At 62.4% G+C, this 21,964-nt stretch overlaps 1 protein-coding gene across 6 annotated transcripts in view; it reads right to left on the bottom strand.

Annotated features, from left to right (window-relative positions):
- The window catches only part of BRD1 (bromodomain containing 1), a 35,717-nt gene that overhangs the window by 5,187 nt on the left and 8,566 nt on the right, over positions 1-21,964 (bottom strand). For 2 of the 6 annotated variants that reach the window (XM_055560848.1, XM_055560934.1), the window contains exons 3-8: positions 16,120-16,276; positions 11,367-11,498; positions 10,841-10,969; positions 10,293-10,605; positions 8,585-8,845; positions 3,261-3,740 (exon numbers count right to left, since the gene is read on the bottom strand). In XM_055560848.1, the coding sequence (XP_055416823.1) occupies positions 3,261-3,740; positions 8,585-8,845; positions 10,293-10,605; positions 10,841-10,969; positions 11,367-11,498; positions 16,120-16,276 (1,472 nt within the window). Of the gene's footprint in view, positions 1-631; positions 1,435-3,260; positions 3,741-8,584; positions 8,846-10,292; positions 10,606-10,840; positions 10,970-11,366; positions 11,499-16,119; positions 16,277-21,964 lie in introns of those variants that run through there. The other 4 variants (XR_008707342.1, XM_055561141.1, XM_055561015.1 and 1 more) reach the window with 4 other exon arrangements.

Raw genomic sequence — 21,964 nt, 5'->3', positions numbered from 1 at the left:
TCCCGGGGAGACGGCGCCGACAGCCCTGCCCGTGCACACACATGGTGACGAGCGACCCAGGGAGAGAGGACCCGGGGGGCAGCCGGGGAACACAGGACAGGCGCGCCTCCCCAGGACTCAGGGGACACACCCACCCAGGGTGACGAGCGAGCCGAGCAGAGTCCTCCAGAGCGGCAGACAAGCCCAAGGGCATGAGGCCCGTGGCTGGAGCAGGACCAGGCTCTGCCAGCTGCCCCACGCGGCCCAGAGACCTCGCGGGGCCTGAAGTGACACTGGGCAGGAGCTCGCACAGGGTCCCTTTGAAACACCAGGAGTCAGGTCAGGGCCCATTCAAAAGTGGCTTTGGGGACAGGCCAAAGCCCCCAGGTTCCCTGGGAATCAGAGCCAAAGCCTCGGATGACAGAGGCACCCTTCTCCATCCCAGAGACTGACACGCCGAGTGGGGAGCCCTGGCCCAACTCAAGACGCCGGTCGGCGGGGCCACAGCAAGCGTCCTGAACCCTCACACCACGGGGACAGGAGGCCCCCAGGGGCTCCCACAGGTGTGCCGGGCACCAGGCCCACACGCCACAGCCTGATGGGCACGCAGGGGGCGGCACGGGGCCGCAGCCAGCCTCTCGGAGCAGGGTGTCGAGTGCCGGTCACTTTGGTTACAAGCTTTATTTTCACTGTTGGCAATGGAGTTGCATGTGGGGGTGTTTCTCCACCTTTCAATGAAAACACAGATGCACAGCAAGTAGGATCCCGACGCCCTGCTCGTGCCCAGACCGGCTCCAAGAAGACGCAGCAGCAGGAAGGCCAGCAGGTCCCCCGTCAGCGGACGCCCACGCCTGGGGACAGGACGTCCGCTCCCGGCAGCAGGCATTCGGCGTGGTGACAGAGACAGAGCTGTGCATCCCGGAGACCCGGGGGGCGACCGAGGCACCGGAGAAGCAGGGGGGCGGCAGACTCCAGGGGGCCAGCACCAACAGCAGACAGAGAGGGCGGAGGCGCTGACGCCACGCGGGCTGGGCAGCGCGGTCCTTCCTGAGCCGGCCCCAGCTCCACCCCAGGTCCTCTAGAGCCAGTCCGGTGCTGGCCGAGCGCAGTCCAGGTCTGTCCACGTCAGTCGTCTGTGGAGGCAGCGGCTCTGAGGGCGCCTCAGCCCAAGGCTTCCCTCTGCACGGCCACCCCGGGCGCAGGGAGGCCACGCGACGTCCCAGCCAGCTTGAGAGCCTGCGGGCGGCCGGACGCCTGACGGGGCGGGGTGGGGCGGCCTGGCTCCTCCGGGTGCTGTGTGTGGGCTTTGTGTGGCGCTTCCAATGCCATCCACAAGGACTGGGTGACACGCAAGGATGAGGGGTCCTTCCGCTTCTCCCGTCCAAGGTGAGTGAGAGAGAACAGTTAGGGTCCAAAGAGTGAGTTACCCCGCATGTTAGTAGCTAAAACGAGGACCTGGAAAACAGCGAAACAGCCGTTTAGTCTGACTGAAGGCCAGACGCTCCCTGAGCAGCGCGCACGCCAGGAGCCAGGAGCCAGGAGCCACGTGGCAGGTGTCGCGACAGGAGGGGCCGAAAGCTCGGAGCCCGGCCCAGGCCAAGAGTCGGCGGGCACAGAGGAAGCGGGCAGACAGCACGGGCCCTGGAGACGTGGCTCCGGGACCAACAGCCAACGTGATGACCCCCGGGGCACCTGCAGCGAGAGGCCCGCGTGTCCGGAAGGAGGAGGCCTTGCCGCGTGCAGTGGACGTCAAAGACTTCCTACGAGGCACAAAATGGCTCTCTGGGAAAACCAGAAGGTTGCGAATGCCCATATCCCGAGACCGCAAAGTCTGTGGCTTGGAGCCACGGAGCCCGCCAGACGCCCGGGTGAGGCCACACCAGGACCAGGGGCCAGGCCAGTTGGTGCCAAGCAGACCCTCAGGACAAACCGCGCGTGGAAGACGGAAGATGCCACTGTCTGGAGAGGAAGAAAGGGCTCTGCCTGAGCCGGGCCGCAGGGCCAGCACCTCCAATGCACCCAGCCCGCTCGCAAGGCCTCCAGAGCCGCCTTCCAGAGCTGCCACCAGAACCTGCAGCGTCCTTGGCTCAGGGCTGGCAGCGAAGAAGCGACGTGGTTTCCACAGAGACATCTTGGGAGGGAGCCCAGAGGCCCCAAAGTCCAGCAGCCGGAGACCCACAGGGCGGTGTCTAACTCGCCTCCCGGCAGCAGGGGGCCTGCTAGGAGAATCCTAGCAACAGAAAACCAAGCCGAGTGTCTCCCACTAAGCCTAGCTGAGAAAGGCCCCCGCCACGAAGGGACCCATCTGAACCTGGGTCCTGGACACTAACGCAGCCCAGAGAGCTCATAATTCTAACAATGTACCAAAAATTACCAACTTGATATCAACTCATCAAAACAAAAGCACTGTACTTACTGGAAAGTGTATTATCTAATAAAACTAATTAATGGGCACAAGTTTACTCTGGCGACAAGAAGACCAGTCTGTCCGTCAAGGTGCAGGAGACACACCTCCGTGAAAGCTGGGCACCCGCCCACTCCGCGAACCCGCGGCTCAAATCCAAGCAGCAGAGGGGAGGACGCACTTCTCTGCGTGGCTGTGACCGACGCACCAACAGCTCACTCCACGGCTCCGGTCCGCGGCCAGCACGCCTCCAGCAACACCCACAGCACAGACACCGTGGAGCGGATGCGAGCGTGACCCGCCGCTACTTCACCAATATGGAAAGCCCGCGCCTCCGCCAGGAAGGCTGGGGTTCAGTGCAGGCTGAGCACAGGGGAGCGAAGGTGCCCGGTGTAAACACAGCCCGGGGGGCTCCTGAGGAGCGCAGGCACGCGGACGTGAGTTCATCAGACAGACCTCAGCCTTGAGAGCTCCGTGATAAACCAGAAGCACACTCACACTACCTTAGCAGCGGACAGCTCAGTGCACGTGAACCAACCAAGCCACACAGCACAGAGAGCAGGCGGACGGCACGCCGCATCCACTTGGGCCCGCAGGCTTCAGAAGAGGGGCCCGCCGCCCGGCACCCACGCGCCCGCCACAGTCAGGAGCCTCCCGGGTCCAGACTCCCAGCAAGGGACCAGCAGGGCCCCTAGGCCAGGCCGACCCCAGCCCTCGGCCACCCTGAGGTGCTGCCACCCCAGGCCTGCGACTGGGTGCTTTTCAAAAAGAAACACGTCTGTCCCCTCCCGTGGATGCAAAGGGCAAACACCGGCCCTGGAGGCACCCCCACCCCGACTCTGCCCGGGACTGGGAGCACACGGGTGGCGCTATTTACCTGTGTCCAGGCGCTTTCCCGGGGACCCCTCCTCCACCTCAGAGTCGCCGCAGGTGCTTCGCGACCTTTTTCTTGGCTGCAGAAGAGTCTCCAACCTCGGAAGGACTACAGACAAAAAGGTTTTGGTCCCTAGCTGAGGAGAAGTTGGCTGGGTTTCAGTGTTCTTGGCAGACTTTGGGGGGCTTACACTTTTCGATTTGCAGAAGAGAACAGAAGTGCGTCTGTTTACATCGCTCGATGGCTCCGCCCCCGGCGCAGCGCCACTACGGGCGAGGGTGGGCTCTGGAGAGTGTCCGCTTAGCAGCGCGCTCTGAGTGCAAGTGCTATGTGACTCATTACCAAATGTGACTCTTTTGGACAGTTTACTCTGCTCTGGGTGGAGTTCTACTGGGTTGAGGGTTGGTGGTTCTGAGTTAGGCTCCGAGTTTGAAGGAAGAGGTAATGCATCTGATGGTTCAAGTTTAGGGGGAGATTTATCTCCTGAAAAAATTATAAATAAAGTGATTTTTGAAAGCTGATAATTATCAAAGCTATCATAAAACTTACTACAATTGTGAAGTCCACCAAACACTAATCCAATCAAGGAAACACAGCATCGCACGTAGCTGTCTGCAAGCAGCCGCGGTCACACTGTGTGCGCGCCCCTGACGCCCGGCCGGCACCTGCACCCAGGGCCAGAGGCTCCCTGAGACCACCGCACACGCGCCAGCCCAAGACACAGCCGAGTCATGACACGCGCTGCCATCGACAGTCACTTACCTTGAGGAGGAAAAATATGTCACGTAACTAAGGGGGTCTAAGCGGGCATTCCCACAGTCCTGACCTGGTCCACAAGGTTAGCAAACAGAAGGAAACAAGCATGTGAATCTGATTTCTGACCAGGGCATTCTAAGTTGATGTCAAAAAACAGGGAGCAGTGAGTGGCTGCGAACGCGCCAGGGAAGCCCCCCATCGGCTCTCAGACCGTGCCGCCTTCAGAAACGTTATAATCCAAGCTCGTTATTTTAAATCTGACTTGAAAGATAAAAACACAATCCTTGGACAACGACTGCCTTAGCCTCTTTAGAAAGGCTTTTAGAAATTACAAAACAAGACGCCTGAGCGCCAGTGCATCGGCCCCGGGCCCTGGCCAGCTGGAGAGACCTGTCCTTGGAGCACGGGGTGCGCACATCCTCTGGGATAAGCCACTGAGGTTTTCCTCCAATCAAGGCTGAGGTTGGCATCAAGACGTGCAACACAGAGCAAGTGACTACGCACCACATACGGCCACAAAGTCGTCTCTATTGGACGAACCCTGCAAACCTCCCCACATCCATCCGAAACAACACAAGGTTAACGTTTTCAACTCAAAGTCATTTTGAAAGTGAAAAGCTACACAACTTCAAAAGTTCACCTATGTCTCGGAGCACATTTTGTGAATTCTCCCCACTGATAGTGAGATGGGCCGGCCAGGCTTGGCCCCCAGGAGGGCGGCAGCGGTCAGGCTCCGCCCAGAGCTTTCAGACGCCACTCACCTACGAAGGCTCGTGACACAGCTCAGAAAACGAGGAGAAAGCCTTTCCTTAACCAAAGCCGTTAGAAACGTCAGTGCAAACACACGTGCAAACTGGAAACACGTGTGCAGCTGGCAGGGCTCGAGTCCTGCTGACGGCGTGTGGCTGGTGACTGGTGACGAAGCTCCCACCTGCTGCCCGTGGCTGTGAGAGACACTGACCCGCTGGGGAGCTGCAAGCGGGCAGAGTGAGCACTGGACGCTCCCTGGGAGCAGGCCCCCCTCCTTCCCCAGAGAGGCCTCCTCTCCCCCCAACCTGGGGCCCCACAGGGGCTCTCGTGCTGACCTGATACCCGAGCTGCCGGCATCTGCCTCTGCCTCCACCTGGGCAGGTGACCCGCACTGCCCTGGAGCCGCCCCGCCCTCCGTGGAGGACGCCCCTCCCTCCGTGGAGGACACCCCTCCCAGGGCCCCCACTCAGCAGCGGGCCAAGACGACGGCCGCCCCACCCCAGGCCTGGGCACTCCTGCCAGGGCAGCTGCCCCCAGCACACAGGCCCTGAACCCCGCGGCACCCACTGTGCCCACACTCTGCCTGCACCAGCCACGAGGGGGGCTCGTCTTAGGGGCGCCTCGCTCCTCCTCCCAAAGATGACGCTATGGCTCGGGGCTCTGAGTCTGCCAGGGCGGCTCACAGACATGTCCCGGGCGTCCACAGCCTCACGGATGGCGGGGATCACGGCAGAAGGTGCTCAGGTGACCCAGTGCAAACCATCCCCCCACCAGCTGCAGGCCCCTCATGGGCCGCGGACTCCAAGCCTTGGTGTTCTCATCCGTCAGGCGGGAACAGACAGAACAGTGCCCGCCATCTGGTGGCCCACAGAGCAGGTGCTGGCCAGGGATGCTGGGGCCTGCCCTCGGGGTCGACACACTAGACCGACCTCCCCGCGGTCACTGGCTCTGGGGCCTGCCCTTGGGGTCGACACACTAGACTGACCTCCCCGTGGTCACTGGCTCTGGGGCCTGCCCTCGGGGTCGACACACTAGACTGACCTCCCCGTGGTCCCTGGCTCTGGGGCCTGCCCTCGGGGTCGACACACTAGACTGACCTCCCCGTGGTCCCTGACTCGGGGGCCTGCCCTCGGGGTTGACACACTAGACTCACCTCCCAGTGGTCCCTGGCTCGGGGGTCTGCCCTCGGGGACCACACACTAGACCAACTTTCCCCACGGTCACTGGCTCGGGGGTCTTCCCTCGGGGACCACACACGAGACCGACTTCCCCGAGGTCATTGGCTCTGGGGCCTGCCCTCAGGGACCACACACGAGACCGACCTCCCCGAGGTCACTGGCTCTGGGGCCTGTCCTCGGGGACCACACACAAGACCAACTTCCCCGTGGTCACTGGCTCTGGGGCCTGTCCTCAGGGTCTACACACGAGACCGACTTCCCCGTGGTCACTGGCTCTGGGGCCTGCCCTCGGGGACCACACACGAGACCGACTTCCCTGTGGTCACTGGCTCTGGGGCCTGCCCTCGGGGACCACACACGAGACCGACTTCCCCGTGGTCACTGGCTCTGGGGCCTGCCCTCAGGGTCGACACACTAGACTAACCATCCCCGCGGTCACTGGTTCCTAACACACCACTCAGCTGCTCGGGAGAAACATTCCGGGAACATCTGGAATAAATGATGTGTTCGCGGCATAAACGAACGCAGAGCCTCAGGACGCGCCAGCGTGAAACCTGGCATCTGGAGTCCCACTTGAGGGAACTCACGACGCACAGATCAGCATGGGCCCCGCCCAGGGCACCCCACGCCACCATCCATGCCCCGGGCACTGACCTCCCATGAGATGCTTCCAAACCAAAGCTACACATGGACCAGGGACCCGGCCTGGCACCTCACTCGACACCGTGCCGCCGTCTCTCCCGAGTCGGGGCGCCCCCCACCCAACTCAAGCATGACCTCGTCATCCAGCCTAAGCTGCAGTGGTCCCGGCAGCCCCTACCCCTCTGGGGAAGGAGAGGACCCAGTCCTGAGCCGCGAAAACAGAGCCTCACCCTGAGACTAGACTGCAGTGTGGCAGCGGGAAGCAGACACCCCCTCGAGGCCCACGGCCACGCCCTCCTGACTGTTCGGGCCACTGCTCAAGGAAACCAACCTGGAAACTGAAGACCTGCCTGCAAGGCTCCCCGCCGACCAGGGGGAGGTCACGGCTGCCAGCCCTCCGGCCTGCCCCACATCTCCTCATCAGGGTTTCCAGGGGAAACCCCGTGAGCACCAAATGACAACTAAGACGTTGAGAAACCACTGCCCTTTCAGGTGTGATGGACGATACTGAGTGATTTCTGTCCCACGACCGTGTTCCCAAGCACATTCCTGCAGTCCTTCACACGCGGCCGTCTCTGCGGTCTGCACCAACCACTGTTCACAGACACCCCCCCCAGCGCTGATGTCTGTCGCCTCACAGGGGGCACCCCCACCTGTGCCGCTGGCCAGCCACCTCCACCACACCGCTCCGCCCACACGTCCCTTCCAGCCAGCCCCACTCAGACCACTGCGCTGGCTTCCTCTAACGTGGGCCCAGCCCCAGAAGCAGCATGAGGGGGCCCACAGGGACACCCGCATCGTGGGAGAGCTCAGAGAAGCTGCTCTGTGGATAGTAAACCAACCTGGTGACCCGTTCTCCCCCAAGAAGGGAGACGCACACCCTCACCCCGAGGAGCAGCAGGGGCAGCAGGGGTGGCTAGCAGGAGGGGCCTCCCTGCACCCTGAGAACCCCGAGGGCACAGGGGGGCACAGCCGGGGAGCCCAGCGAGACCCGGCTGCCCAAGGCCCCCGGGAGAAGGGCTGCTAGGAGCCAAACACACAGGCAGGGCCAGTGTGCTGATGGCAGGGAGGCCCCGGACTCTACCGTCCAAGCGTGAGTCCCGCCCCCGAGCAGGGACACTCCAGAGCCTGCAGCTGGCACACGGCCCCCCAGGCAGAGGGCACCACCAGGGGCCCCGCCCCACCACACGGCCACCTTCTCCAAGCAGTGAAAGCTTAGGGATCCAGGTCCTATCCGCTGCTCCTCAGGCAGCTGGACCCCAGGACACCACCGGACCAGAGCAGTCCACCCGCCCACAGGCACCACAGAGACGTGGCATCACAGCAGGATACCTCAGGGCTGCAAGGCCAGCACACACCCGCAGAGGCCACGGTCCTGTTCAAAGGGTGAGCAGCAGGACAGCTTTCTATGTCCTTTCATGAACGGCTTTGTTGTTCTTATTTGGACAAAGTGGTAAAAATTCAGAAAGACCACACACAGCTGCTAAGAGCCATGCAGGGAGGGAGCCTGACCCCACGGCCTGTGCTGCTGCCTAAAACGCCCAAGTCCCAAGTGAGGCGAGGAGGGCAGGAGCGGGGGGACCCTCCACCTGCCCAAAGGGCACCTGAAGGGCACCTCCAGGAGCCCAGGCTGAGCCCGGGGCTGTCCCCGGGGAGGGGCCCCAACGGCGCGCGTCCCACCCACAGGGGCACGGGGCCGCTGGAGGGCCCTGCTACCTTACACGCCCTGGGAGGGGGGCTGAGACAGTCCTCCCCCCGCGCAGCCTTGCCGGGTTACCAGGCACCTGCTGGGAGACTCTGCTCCACGTTCCCGCCCCAGCACACAGCCGTGCCTCCCGGCACACCAACCCCTTACTCTCCGACTGCCCTGCAAGGCTGTGGACAACCTGAACCGTGCTCGAAAAATAAATCTCATTTCACCCCCAATGTTTTTCAGTGGCCAAATGCGGCGCAGACAGGACGAGACCCCGGCCTCAGCCCGGAGCGTCTCCGAGCGCTTACCTTCCTCCGCGGCCTCCTGCCCCCGCGGAGCACCGTCCTCTTCTGAGCCTGCAGTACCTGACTCCACGGCCGGGGGCTGGCTGTGTTGCTGGCTCAGCTTGCTCCGCAGGACAGCAATCTCCTTCTTCAGCAGCTTGGCCCGCTTGCTCCGCGACCCGCTGGACTTCATGGCACACGTGAGGTCCAGCATGTCCAGCAGCTCCCTCAGCTGCTCCTCCAGGACCATGTGGGCCCTGTTGGCCGGGTTCAGCAACCTGTCCACTGGAGGCAGAGACACGGCCATCAGCTGCCACACGGGTGCCGCCCACCTGAGACCGCCTCACCAGGGGCCCCAAGGCCCGCCTCGCATGGCACCTGCTGGCTGGGTGCCCCTGGCAGACACGGGGGCCGGGGCCGCACCCGGGGACACTGAGCCCTCCCATCGAGACCCGGGGCCGCACCCGGGGACACTGAGCTCTCCCACCAAGACCAGGCGCCCAGGCCAAGAAGGGCCAGAAAGAGGTCCAGACCAGCCAGGGTGCCAGCTCGGGGCCAGTGCATCTGAGCCCGAGTCACAGTCGCAGGTGGCTATGTGGCTTTTCTTAACTGGGCTGCAAAGTTCACAGGTAATCCAGAGTTTGGGGCATATTTATAAGAAAAATTCTTAACGAAATTTCAATTTCAGCCAAACACCAAAACATATAAAGTAGACTACGCTAAATCAGTGAGAGGCGGCTAAGAAACTAAATGAGTCTACAGAACCCCCTGCAGACAGACCTGGGACTGAAAGCACGGCAGCGCGGCCATCCGACAAGGAGACGCCCCTCACTCCACCGGCAAACCTCTCCCTAAAGCACACACCTCATTACGAGAAGAACAAGAAGCCAGAACAGGGAATCGAGTAAGAACACGTCCTAACAGGACGCCACAGACAAGAAGGTTCACAGCAAGAAATCCTATCTCATCCGAAAGCCTTGTAGCATCTGGCCTGCCCTCGAGCAGAGGACACCACGGGGAGGGGCCTGGGGCCGCCCAAACGCAGAAGGGACACAACTGTGCTTCTCGCCCCAGTCCATCCTTCGTGAAAACTTGGGCGTGGAAATGGATGCAGAGACTCATAGTGACGCGCCCGGCCATTTCCTGCAAGGCTGGCACCCCTTCCCCACCCCGAGCGCTCAGGTGGGGGAGGGGATAGGACCCGGGAGAGCCAGCGGACACAGGACGTCCCTCCCGAGGCCGCCTCGTGAGGTGGGCAGAGCCCTGCAGGGAGGGCCTGCACCTGTTCCCTGCTCCCTCACCAGGGGGTTCCTCTGCCACAGGACGTCCTCACAGGCCCCCAGGCCCACCTGAGCACACGGCCCGAGCGACACTGCTCCCTGGTCTGTATCAGGGCGACCTGCTGTCCCACTCGGGCCACGGCTCACGTGTCTCTCAAGTGGGCACCTGAAATGTGGATACTCTCAGCAGAGATGTGCTGACTGTAAGATACACGCCACACGGCAAACAGAAGGAGAAGCCAGTGAAAGCAGCCCTCTGTGTTCCTGTGTCACTTACACATTAAAATCACCATACTGAGGCATACTAGGTTGAAGATACGACGCGAACACAAGTCCTCACGAGGCTCCTAGGAAACCTCAAGCCAGCGTGCAGCTCGCATCCCACCTCCTGAGCCTGCACTCCAGCATCAGGGAAAGTGCCCCACCACCTGCTCCTGGATGGCCGTGCTCACCCTCGTCCCAGGAGAAAGGCCGCCGGGGGGCCGGGGGCGGCCGCTCGGGCAGGTGCATCCCCGAGGCCTCGTCGAAGCCGACGCTGTCTGCCTGGCGCCGGGCCTGCCTGAGCACCACGCCGCCCTGGTCGCGCAGCCGCACGGCGGCCCGGTAGAACACCGTGTCCTTGGCATTGTACTTCATGCAGTTGTCCACGATGAGGTCAAAGTCCTCTTCCAGCTCCCTGAGTGTCCGGTACCCCTGTGCTTCTAGCCGCTTCCGCATTGTGGCAAAGTCCATGGGGCGTTTGATGTGATCCAGATAATCCGGGACCTGATTTCAGGGAACAAAGCAACTGTTTACAGACACAACCAGAGTCACACACTCCACATAACCAGGACACCCGTCATGTACATACACACACACACAGGCGCACTCCAGGCTCACGCAGTACCACGGGGCAGCCCAGGTCCTCTGGCCAGACATGCACGCATTGGGAGGGGTCGTTCCACATCCCCTGGGTCACTGCAGACCCGAGGGAGGCCGCACAGGAGGCAAGGACACCCACCTCCTTCAGGCTCACTGGCTGGGCGAATATGCGGGCCGGGTCCTTCTCCTGCAGCTGGTCCAGCACCGAGCGCAGCAGCACACTGAGCGGGGTCAGCCGCAGCTCCAAGGCCATCTGTTCCACCTTCACCTGGGGGCCAGTGCACCAGGGCTCAGCGCCCGAGGGCACACTCCCTCTGAGGAGCCACCTCCCACCTCGAGGACGCAGGACCGTCCAGGGGCCAATGGAGGTCCACATTAAAGGCACAAGCGGTACGCCCCTCCTGCTCACACCTCCTGGGACCCGCTGGACACCACAAAGACCCCACCCCAGCCAGTCTCCTTCACGGCAGAGATCAGTGTCAGCCCCTAAAGCCACCAGCACCCCTCACCAGAGAGGACCACTCAGAGGACGCGGGGGCAAGGACTGCGGGGCCCAGCACAAGCTGCCCCTTCCCCGGGACGCCCCGCCCCTTCCCCGGGACGCCCCGCCCCTTCCCCGGGACGCCCCGCCCCTTCCCCGGGACGCCCCGCCCCCGCAGCCTCACCTGCTCCCGCTTGAGCTTCTCGCGCTTGCGCAGAAGCTCGATGAGCAGGCGCGCGCGCTCCAAGTCATGCCGCAGCCGCTGCCAGTACTTGAGCTTCTCTTTGGCGGCTTGAATCTCCTCGTCGTTCTCTCTCTGAGAAGAAGAATGGAGTCAACCTTGTCCCCGACACAGACACGCACGGGGAGGGCTCCGCGGCTCAGCCCCTCACCTCCTCCCCGGGGAGCCTCCTCCCGGGACAAGCTCGCCCGTCGCTGGTTCACCTCCAGGCCAGCGCTGCGGCGAGGGGTGGGGCCGGGCAGGGAGAGCGCGAGGCCAGGGCGCCCAGTGCTTCCGCCTGCACCCCACCGCCAGTGCCCGCATCCCCGGCCTCGCTCCCCTCCCTCCCCGAGCTCTGCCCAGGGCCTGGGGTCCTCAGAGCTTCCTGGAGGGGCTCAGGGCTGCCTGCCCCCAGCTCCCGGGGCCCACCCTCCCACCGCCGCACGTGCTGGCCGCTCAGCACACCTGAAGGCTGTCCCACCACAGCTCCTCCCACAACCCCCACTAAGGCTCCAGGCGGGAGTCTGGGGCCCTCCTGGTCAAGGCCACCCGGAAGCCGAGTCCGACCTCACGCATGAGGCTCCCCTTCCCTGCCGCCGCCGCCACCGCCACCGTGGGGCTGCGGCGGCGCAGGCACCGCTTTCCAGAACGCTCCGCACAAGCCTCAGGCCCTCTTCTCTCCTCATCCTCTTCTGCCCCTTGGAGCCCACCCCATCCGGAGCGAGCTGTAACAGCGCAGCCATGTGGCTGCGTCCGCGGCCCCCAACCCCTATCCCAGTGCAAACCCTGAACCCTGGCAGCAGGGAGCACTCTGCTCTCAGAGGATCGACCCCAAGGCTGATGCTGCGTTCCAGGACCTCAGGGTCTGAAGGCAAAAAACCCGTGGCCAGAGTTGCAAGGCCCCTCTCGCTTTACTGGGGAAGGCAGCAGAGGGGCCCACCCAGGAGGCCGGGCGCAGGGACGGAGCCGGGCCTGAGCCTCCCCTCCACCGGCATCCTCCAGCTCTACCGGATTCCAATCACCGGCTTGTTTTTACGTTATTTGAAATTCTCAGGCATCAAACAGGAGTTAACAGTAACATCAGCTGTATCAACAAAGCCAGTAAATACATTAAACAGTGGGCTCAGAAAACCAAATTCCCCGAGAGCATCTGAAATCATCTTGTTCGTCAGTTTGAAACAGACACTGAAAATACCAGCTCCAAGGACGTTTAGCCTGGTGGCCCACATGAGACAGAGGAAAGCAGTTAAGTCCCCAGAAACCCCTGATGCCCACCTGCTGTGCCCACCACTGGCTGCAAGACCACAGGCCCTGCCTCCAACACAGTGCCCCCGCCAAGCAGGAAGCTGCAGGGAGGACATGACCGAGCCCCACACCTCTTGTGTACAGAAGGGCCTGCCTTTCTGACTCCACATGAGCAGTCTTTAATTTATGCTGCTGCTGCTGCTGCTAAGTCACTTCAGTCGTGTCCACCTCTGTGCGACCCCATAGACGTCTGGCAGCCCACCAGGCTCCCCTGTCCCTGGGATTCTCCAGGCAAGAACACTGGAGTGGGTTGCCATTTCCTTCTCCAGTGCATGAAAGTGAAAAGTGAAAGTGAAGTCGCTCAGTCGTGTCCGACTCTCAGCGACCCCGTGGACTGCAGCCTACCAGGCTCCTCCATCCATGGGATTTTCCAGGCAAGAGTACTGGAGTTGGGTGCCATCGCCTTCTCCGCTTTAATTGCTATGTGAAACCAATCCTGGAAGATTGCATACACTGGGGGAATACTGCAGTCATTTCTGGTTTCAAACAGCTATCAAGAGAGCTCTGAGAAGACTGCAACCCAGCCGTCGTTCACCCGCCGAAGGAGGGGAGCACACCCAGTGCCTACAAGTGAGACGGACAGAACCCCCCCACCCCACAAGGTCAACACCAACTGGGTCAGACCAGCACCCCGGCTGCGGACAGAGCAGGCCAGCTCTGCAGCGTGAGGACCCCGCAGATCAGGCCGACTCCCAGGACACGAGCAAGGGTGGGAGTCGCTGCGGGACAGCCATCTCGCCCTGCTGAACCACCAGGAGCAGTGGTGTGGACAGCAAGAGGCCCTGCCCCAGCTCAGCAGGACAACCAGCTGTCCGAAAGCCCCCGGAAAGCGAACGGGGACGCCCTCCCACTACAGGACGCATCAGGGGGACCTGGCGGACGTGAGCACTCGAGGGCCAGTGGGACAGGAGCCGCGCCCCCACGCCCAGCACGTGCCCGCAGGCCCCCAGCCTGCTCTGCAGGACGGAACCACCACGGGAACCTACAGAGGCCAGGGCTCCATGGGCCCAGGAGAGACCACCGAGGGGCCAGACCACCGAGGAGGCAGGGGCCAGGAGCGCCCAGCAACCGCAGCGCCTCATCCCGTCCAGCCCAGCTCACCCCATGTGTCCGTCCGTCCCTGACTGGAAGGCCTGCCGTGAGAGAGAAGGGCCGCACCGAGCCTCTCCCAGGGCCCGGCTCAAGGCAGACGCCCACACACACACACACTAGTGAGTCAGGTCACACTCTGATACCCGACAGTTTAAAGTTTCAAAAACCATCAAAATCACACCAAGCCTTCGACAGTCCATGTGGAACATAAACGGGTTGCCCGCAAAAGCCAACCTTCACTAGGATGGGGTGGGAAGCAAGAGGCAGCGCAGCCCTCCCACCGAGCCCGTGATGGGGAGCTCCCGGCCATTCCAGGCTGGCGGGGGGCAGGCGGACCCCCACCCGTGGCCCTGCCCACACAGGCTGCACTGCTTAGCTCACCGCCACCGAGGCAGGACTGGCCCCTGGTCAAGCCCAGCTGCACCTCCAGTCTCAATCTCTGTGGTTCCTTCCAATTCCTTCAGCCAAGAGGACCGGCCCTTCTGTTTCCTGTGCATGGACTCTCCTGTCATTACGAACTCCCCATGCGTGGCAGGACGTGAGAAGAACACAACGGCTCTCAAGCCCACGTGCTGACCCTGGGAACGTGTGCTCCCCTGAGGTGCGGGCAGGCCCCTCACGCACCCCAACCTCGCCCAGGTCCCGCTCGCTCCCTACTCGACTCCCCACGCCAGCCCAGCCCCAGACCAGACTCCCAGCTCTGCACTCTCTGCACCTCCCACTGCTCCGCCGTCACCGAGCTGAGGACAAAGGCCCCCGTCCGGCCTCCCTGCTCCCATCTCGAGATGCCCTCTGCCTAACTCACCAGCCCCAAGGCCCAGCACCCTCTCTGAGCACCCAAAGGCCCTGTGGGCTCTGCCCTGCCCTCCTTCCTGGAGCTCCTGAGGCAGCACCAAGCCAGCCAGCCACCCTCAGTCCCCACGGTTGCAGCCCTGCAGCCCCAAGGACGCTCCCCCAGCCCACAGCCAGCCCTCACAGCCCACAGGCCCAGGTCCTGACACAGCCCTGACGGAGACAGAACCCCGTGTCCAGTGGGGAGGGGGGGCACACGGCCTCCCCAAGAAAGGCCCAGGAGGGGCAGAAGGCTCAGGACGGGCATCCCCGCCCCAGGGCGGGCAGCAGGACTGGACTCAGCCGTCAGCAGTCCTGACGCTGCACAGAGCGGGCAGGAGGCGGGAGCCGAGCACCTGGCCCTGTCGGCCCCTCTGTACGCGTCCAGGGCAGCTCCAGCCTGGTGCGTGGGGCTCAGCATCCCCAGCGGGCGGGGAGGGGGCTGGTGAGCCTGCACATCTGTGCCCGTCTCGGGGGAGGGGACTCAGGCGGCACTGCAGGCACCAGGACCGCCGGGCGGGGGGCCTGACCTGCCTGTCACACCCCGGGAGCGGCAGGTCCAGGGAGCGGCCCTGCAGCCATGTGCTACCTCCCTCCCTGGAGGCAGAGGAAGGCTAGGGGCACAGCCCACCCCGCAGCCGCCCAGAAACGTCACACTCCTCTGGATTTCAAAAAGCATTAGAAAGATAGCAGAATCCAAGCTTCTCTTTTTAAACGAGCATTCATGTGTGTGCGATGCTGAATGACCTGCCGTCGGCACCGCAGGCCTGAGGAGGTGAAGAGGCAGAGCTCCGTCCAGGCCGGGCGGCACACAGCCGGGGACTCGCACAAGAACCATGGGAAGAAGGCACACAGAGCGGGGAAGCGGCGGCTCTCAGGACCACGCGACGGAACAGGCGGCCGCCACCACCCGCCGTGGGACCCGCGACGGCAGCCTCCAGCCAGGCAGCCCTGCCCCGACTGGAACTCGGCGGGGGGCTCCCCACACCAGGGAAGCCCCTGCCAGCCCAGAGGCACCGCGACCCCTGCACCCCCTCGGGCATCGTGACTCACGGAGCCTTCTGGAAAACGTGCTGGGCGGCCCTGCTGCGCGCAGGCAGTGGGAAGAGCAGAGTCCGCTCGGCCCTGAGGCCCGCCCTCAGCTCCAGCAGCGGCCAAGCCCCATTTATCGTAGCTCACGAAGCCGGTGTCTCCCTTCCTAAACCCGCCTTTCAGAAAAGGACTCTGAACGTCAGCCGGCCTGTGACCCTGCGTCAGCTACTGAGGGGAAGGCGCGCGCCCCGCCCCGGCCGCCCCTCCTGCGCACGGGTCCCTGCCCCGAGGCCCCGGCACGCCCACCCCTGCTCAGCTGGCAGAGGCTCCCCCGCGCGCCCCCAGCGGGCAGGGCCAGGAAAGGCCAGCACACCGCGGGGCCGAGGGGCACCTCGGACGGAGGCTCCGCCTGCCGCCCCGGCCGAATGCCGCCTCCAGGCCCCCGCGGGCCACGTACCTGCTGCGAGCTTCTGTGGGACTGCAGGCTGGACTGGAGTCTGCGCAGCAGCGGGGCTCCGTTCCTGGACAGCCTCTTGAGGAGCCAGTAGCTGTGGGCGCGCTCAACAAACTGCTTCTTCCGCTGAATGGCCACCTGATTTGCAATCCTATTTAATCTAGAACACGGAAAAACTCAGGGTTTAGCTAAGAAGCAGGACGTGGACACGTTATCACGGAAACTAGAAACAACAGCGTTACAGTTAACAAACCGTGTGCGTCCCCCTGCCTACCCCCACCCCCTCACCACCACCACCTGCCTCCTGGCTCCACCTGTCTGCAGGCTGCAACCCGCCACTGCCACTCAGCTCACGCGTCCAGGGACCCCGGGTGCCACCTGCTCTGAGCCCTCAGCTTACGCGTCCAAGGACCCCGGGTGTCCCTCCCTCCGAGCCCTCAGCTCACACGTCCAGGGACCCCGGGTGTCCCCCCCTCCGAGCCCTCAGCTCACGCGTCCAGGGACCCCGGGTGTCCCCCTCTCCGAGCCCTCAGCTTACGCGTCCAAGGACCCCGGGTGTCCCTCCCTCCGAGCCCTCAGCTTACGCGTCCAAGGACCCCAGCGCCTCCAAGCCCTCAGCTCATGCGTCCAAGGACCCCGGGTGTCCCTCCCTCCGAGCCCTCAGCTCACGCGTCCAGGGACCCCGGGTGTCCCCCACCCCGAGCCGCGCATGCTCACGCACCAACCTCCCCCAGGTGGGAGCGGCCCTGCAGGATGGCTCCTCTCAGGGGGCCCTGGTCCCCGCAAGACAAAAAGCAATGGGACGGCTGGAGGCAGAAGCTGCTGGGGGTGGGGTCAGCTCCTTGTCATAAAAATGAGCACAAGCGTCTCCAGGCCTCGTGGCAAGACCATCGTTTCAGACACTGTAAAACTTGAAGGATTTTAAGAACACTCAAGGGCACACCAAGGGCTTCACACCCTCCAGGCTGGGTTCTGGCCCCTGCCTCTGCCCCTCCTGGGAACCACCTCCCGAAGACAACAGATGCAGGCTGAGGACCAAACTCCAATGGGACCAGGAGGCTTCCTTCCGGTACATGGGACATCAACATTTCAGGGTGGAGATAAAGGAATTTTAAAAGACATCTCCTGAGGCGTGTGATTCCTGATTCACATGTACCTGTGCCGACGCCCTCGGCTCTGCTGCGTCCAGACCCACAACCCCCTCCTCATTAAGGCAGCGGCTGCAGCTCGAGCCTCGGGGCCGAAGGCCACGTGCCGCTCAGGATGGCCCTGCCCGGGGCCTCTTCTGGTGGCCGAGGAACCCAGCGAGGGGCAGCTCCACCCAGGCACAGCGGCCCGGGTAGACAGCGAGCCCCAGCCCAGCGCGTCCACAGGCCCGCCCGGTTACACAGTGCCGGCTCCCGCGGCAGCCAGAGCATCCCCACAGCCCCTCCACGGCTCCAGCAGAAGGCGCTGGGGACCCCGGGCCCCCCCTCTGCAGAGGGGCTGTGTCCGTCCTGGGCACCTAGCAGGCGCCCTTCTGCTGAGGCCTGTCCTCGCCCCGCGATGCCACCTGACTCAGGACCAGCAAAGGCAGGCAGCGCCACACACGGAGCGCACGCAGAGGGTGCTCTCATGCTCGGCTCCCCCAGCGGTGAAGGGTGGCACCAGTAAAAGGCGGACTCGGCGTGCGACACCGACTGAGGCTGCCAGGGAGGAACACGAGGCAGGGCACAAGAGCGCGGGAAAACCTCAGCAAAACCAGAACCGCGTTAGCTGAAAAGACTAGCAAAGAAGCAAACGGGAGCAGAAAGCAACTAACAGCGAGCCTTGTGCCTTTAAAACAGCACTGTTCACAACAGCCAAGACACAGAGACAACCTCAATGCCGGTCGACAGGAATGGCAGAGAAGATGGGGTGTGTGAGAGACAGCCACAAAAAAAGAAGGAAATAATGACACAGTAGCAACAGGGATGGGGTGTGTGTGTGAGAGAGAGAGAGGGAGAGGGAGGGGGAATATCACTCAGCCATTAAAATAAGGAAATAATGACACAGTGGAGAATCCCAGGGACGGCGGGGCCTGGTGGGCTGCCGTCTATGGGGTCGCACAGAGTCGGACACGACTGAAGCGACTTAGCAGCAGCAGCAGCAACACAGATGGACCTGGAGACGGTCACGCTGAGTGAACTAAATCAAAGATAAACACTGTATTGCTTATACGTGCAATCTAAATGAGACAGATCAACTTATGTACAAAACAGAGAGAGACTCACAGGCTTGGCTTAGAGACCAGACTTACAGTGACCAAAGGGGACAGGGTTGGGGAGAGATGAGTCAGGAGTTTGGGATTAATATATACACAGGACTGTATGTAAAATAGATAAATAACAAGCGGCTACTATGCAGCATAGAGAATTACATTCAATGTCCCATAATGAACCATAATGGAAAAGAATGTGAAAAAAAAAACAGCCGTGTAATGTGTCACTCTGCAGCACACCAGAAATTTCCCACTGTCCAGTCACTGACTCTCTGCGACCCCATGGACTTGCTGCAGCAAGCCAGGATTCCCCGTCCTTCACTGTCTCCCGGCGTTTGCTCAAACTCACGTCCATTGAGTCAGTGATGCCATCCAACCATCTCGTCCTCTGTCACCCCCTTCTCCTCCTCCCCTCAATCTTTCCGAGCATCAGGGTCTTTTCCAATGAGTCAGCTCTTCGCATCAGGTGGCCAAAGTATTGGAGCTGCAGCACGAGTCCATCCAATGAAGTAGAAACTAACACTTTCTAAATCAATCAACCATACTTCAATTAAAAAAAAAAAAGTATCATGAAAACTAAGATGCCAAACAAACCTGTAGAAAAATGTAACTGGCGAAATCTGAATTATGAAAAAAAATAAGAAAACTGAAATACATTCCTTTAACAATTACTCTAGAAACTGAATGAACCGTTTAAAAGTTTTCTTACCACCCTCAAAAGAAATAAAAGGAACCCATTTTTCACAGGAGGTTCACTATCAGACAAGAAAATCGGGCCAACCCAGCCGTGCACTGACTGCGGGAAGGCGAGGACACGCGTCCAGTCCTCCGGGTGAGTGTCCCGACCAGGCGGGACGGTGGGGTCAGGCCAGACGCCACGCGCACAGACACACGCCAGGGCCTGGGGTCCACGGCCACGTGCAGGAGGCCAGTGGTCTAGAGATCGAAGTCCCAGAAGCAGCACTCACACAGCGGAGACCAGACTGCGACCCCCGACAAAAGACAAGAAAAGGGGCCCTCGCGCCCTGCGACTCGCTCCTGGCTCCCTGGGAGGTGCCCCTCGAGAGCAGCCCCCCAGGACCCCTGCCAGGGCTGGCTCACCACACAAGTGGGCACACCAACCATGAAGGAAGACGGTCACGGGACACGCTCAAGTGACAGGAAGGCCAGAAGTGGAGGCAGCCCACGATGATGCCAGTGAGAAGGACAAACAGGGACACGCAGGTCACCCCCAAACCAACCCGAAATCCCAAGAGCCTGACGGACGACCGGGGCACACAGGAGGCAGGCGGGCACAGCGCGCAGGCTGGCCGCACAGACGCCCCCGGGCCGGGTGGGTGTGAGTCTCTGGGGGAGGAGGTGTTCCGTGGACGCCGGCACGTGAGCATGAGGGACGGCGAGGCTGCAGTGCCTCGCCTCGGAGCCATCCTGACCTGGGAGGCCAGCAGTCCAGGCCCCAGAGGCCCCATCAGTGCCAAGGCCGCGGGGCAGGGGGCAGGGGCGGAGGGATAGCTGCAAAGCTTTCAGAAGAAAACCTCGAGGCCCTCAGGAAATGGATGGTTAAGTAAGATGTGACATATACAAGCCATAAAACAGATCAAAAATACACATTAAAAGCAGGTGGTGATCCCTGTGGCGGGGCTGCCCGCTCTCGCCTGTCAAACCCACTCGGGCTAGCAAAAAAAAGACAGGAAAACCCGAAGGAGGGAAAGTCCGCCCAAACCGTCCCCTCACACACAATGTCCAGACAACCTAAGGGAACCTGCAATGCGCAACACCAACGTAAAACCCTGGATCTACACCAACACCCAGACATGCCGAGTTGAGAGAACACTATTTCTAAGACTAAGATTTCCATGGACATTTTTATGGAGAAAACCGTGAACTTTCAACAAACACTGGAGAGGTCGTAGTGAGCAAAAGGTGGGCCATGCCCGGGTCAGGCTGAAGGCAGGCATGGAGCCAGGTTTCCAGGAGGAGACACACATCTCGGGGATGGGGGGCCCACAGAGTGGTCTCCAGGTCAGGGGTGCAGGGACAGGCCAGTGACGGCCCTGCCCGCCAGCGGGAAGGACAGGTGTGTGGGCTGAGGACCACAGGGTCAGACGCCGCGTCCTCAGACCAGACAGACACAGCTATCCAGACACACCCACTCCAGGGCCGCAGGCACGGCCCAGGCACGGCGAGGCTCTGAAGCGTGCCGTTAGCTGTGCTGCCGGGGGACGTCCAGGACTGGGGTGTGCTCCAAGTGACCCAAAAAGGAGCGGGCGAGGGGGCCAGCCCAGTGCTCCCGAAGCTGGGGTATGGGGGTGGCGCTTCCGGCCTCACAAACGTCCAGCCTTGACTAGGGCTTTTAAAGATGTAAAGAGCAGGGACACCGAGGGGAGACGTGCACTGAGCACCAGCAGACTGCCTGCCACCCACAGGCCAAACCGGGGAGAGACCCAGGACCCCGGGGCACGGAGACCGCCCTGCTGACAAGGCCCAGGCCTGCGCCAGGGGCCTGCGGTCAGAGGGCTGCACTCAAGGCCTGCCCATGCCCGCAGCAGGAGAGCAGCCCACCCCGGCAGGAAGAACGGAAAGGCAGGCCTGAGAGGGACCCAGCCCCATCCACTCCAAGCGGCTGCTGCGAGCGCGGCCGGGCTGGTGGGCCTGGAGGCGCCTCAGGAACAAGAGTCAGTCACCGTTTTTTGCTACATTTGATAAATCCCTGTCAGTGCCTCTTTTATTTTTTAACTTTCTATATTAAAGTCATGGAAAACAGCATTAAAAGCCATCCCCTGGGACTTTCCGGCAGTCCGTTGGCTGAGACTCCACACGCGGGGACCGAGGTCAAGGACCCCTCAGGCCGCAATCACGAGCCCAAATGCCGCAATTGCAGAGCCTGTGCAGCCAGATTCATTACTTGGTTTTTTAAACACACCATGCCTCCTCACACACACAGACGCGGGAGCAGGGCCCAGGCTGCCCCGCCGGCATCTCAGGGAGCAGGGCCACCTTCCCTTCCCAGCCAGCTGCAACTCCACAACAGGCCCTGCACTTTCAGAACAGCTCAGATGGAGATCAGGGGACGCGAGAGAAGCCCCCACCAGACCCAAAAAGCCCAGAGTCAGCCTCTGGAGGGCCGCAGCTCTGGGCCTTGCTGGTTCCTGGGGCGCCCCCTGCCCGACGGCACAGATCACGGCCAGGAGCCCCAGAAGCCTGTGCGCGCCTCCCGGCGGGACCCCCCACCCCCCAGCCAGGCAGCTGCCTGCCCCGGGCGCCGCCCCTCACAGCCCGAGCAGGCGCGTGACCGCCAGCTGGTCAGAGCCCCCTTTCCTGAGAAACCCCACCAGCGCTGACACCCCCAGATGCCCACCTCAGCACCCAGGCCCGCTGGGCAGACCCTCCGAAAACCGCACCTCCCTCCATGGCGCTGAGAGGAGAAGAGAACCCCATGGGGTGGGCACGCCCTTCAGCCCTCACAGGGAGGCACAGGCAGTCTAAGGGCGACTCTGATCCGGGGAGGCAAAGCGGGACTCCCGGCCGCAGGCAAGAAGGCGCCCGGGGAGGCCAGCCCCCGCCTGGGCGGTGCCCAGGGGCACATGGTCTGCCCCCGGGACAGCACAC

This window comes from Bubalus kerabau, chromosome 1 (genome assembly GCF_029407905.1).
Source record: "Bubalus kerabau isolate K-KA32 ecotype Philippines breed swamp buffalo chromosome 1, PCC_UOA_SB_1v2, whole genome shotgun sequence".
NCBI lineage: Eukaryota > Metazoa > Chordata > Mammalia > Artiodactyla > Bovidae > Bubalus > Bubalus kerabau.
Note: the sequence above shows the minus strand (reverse complement) of the source record. Positions and strands in the feature narration are given on the sequence as shown.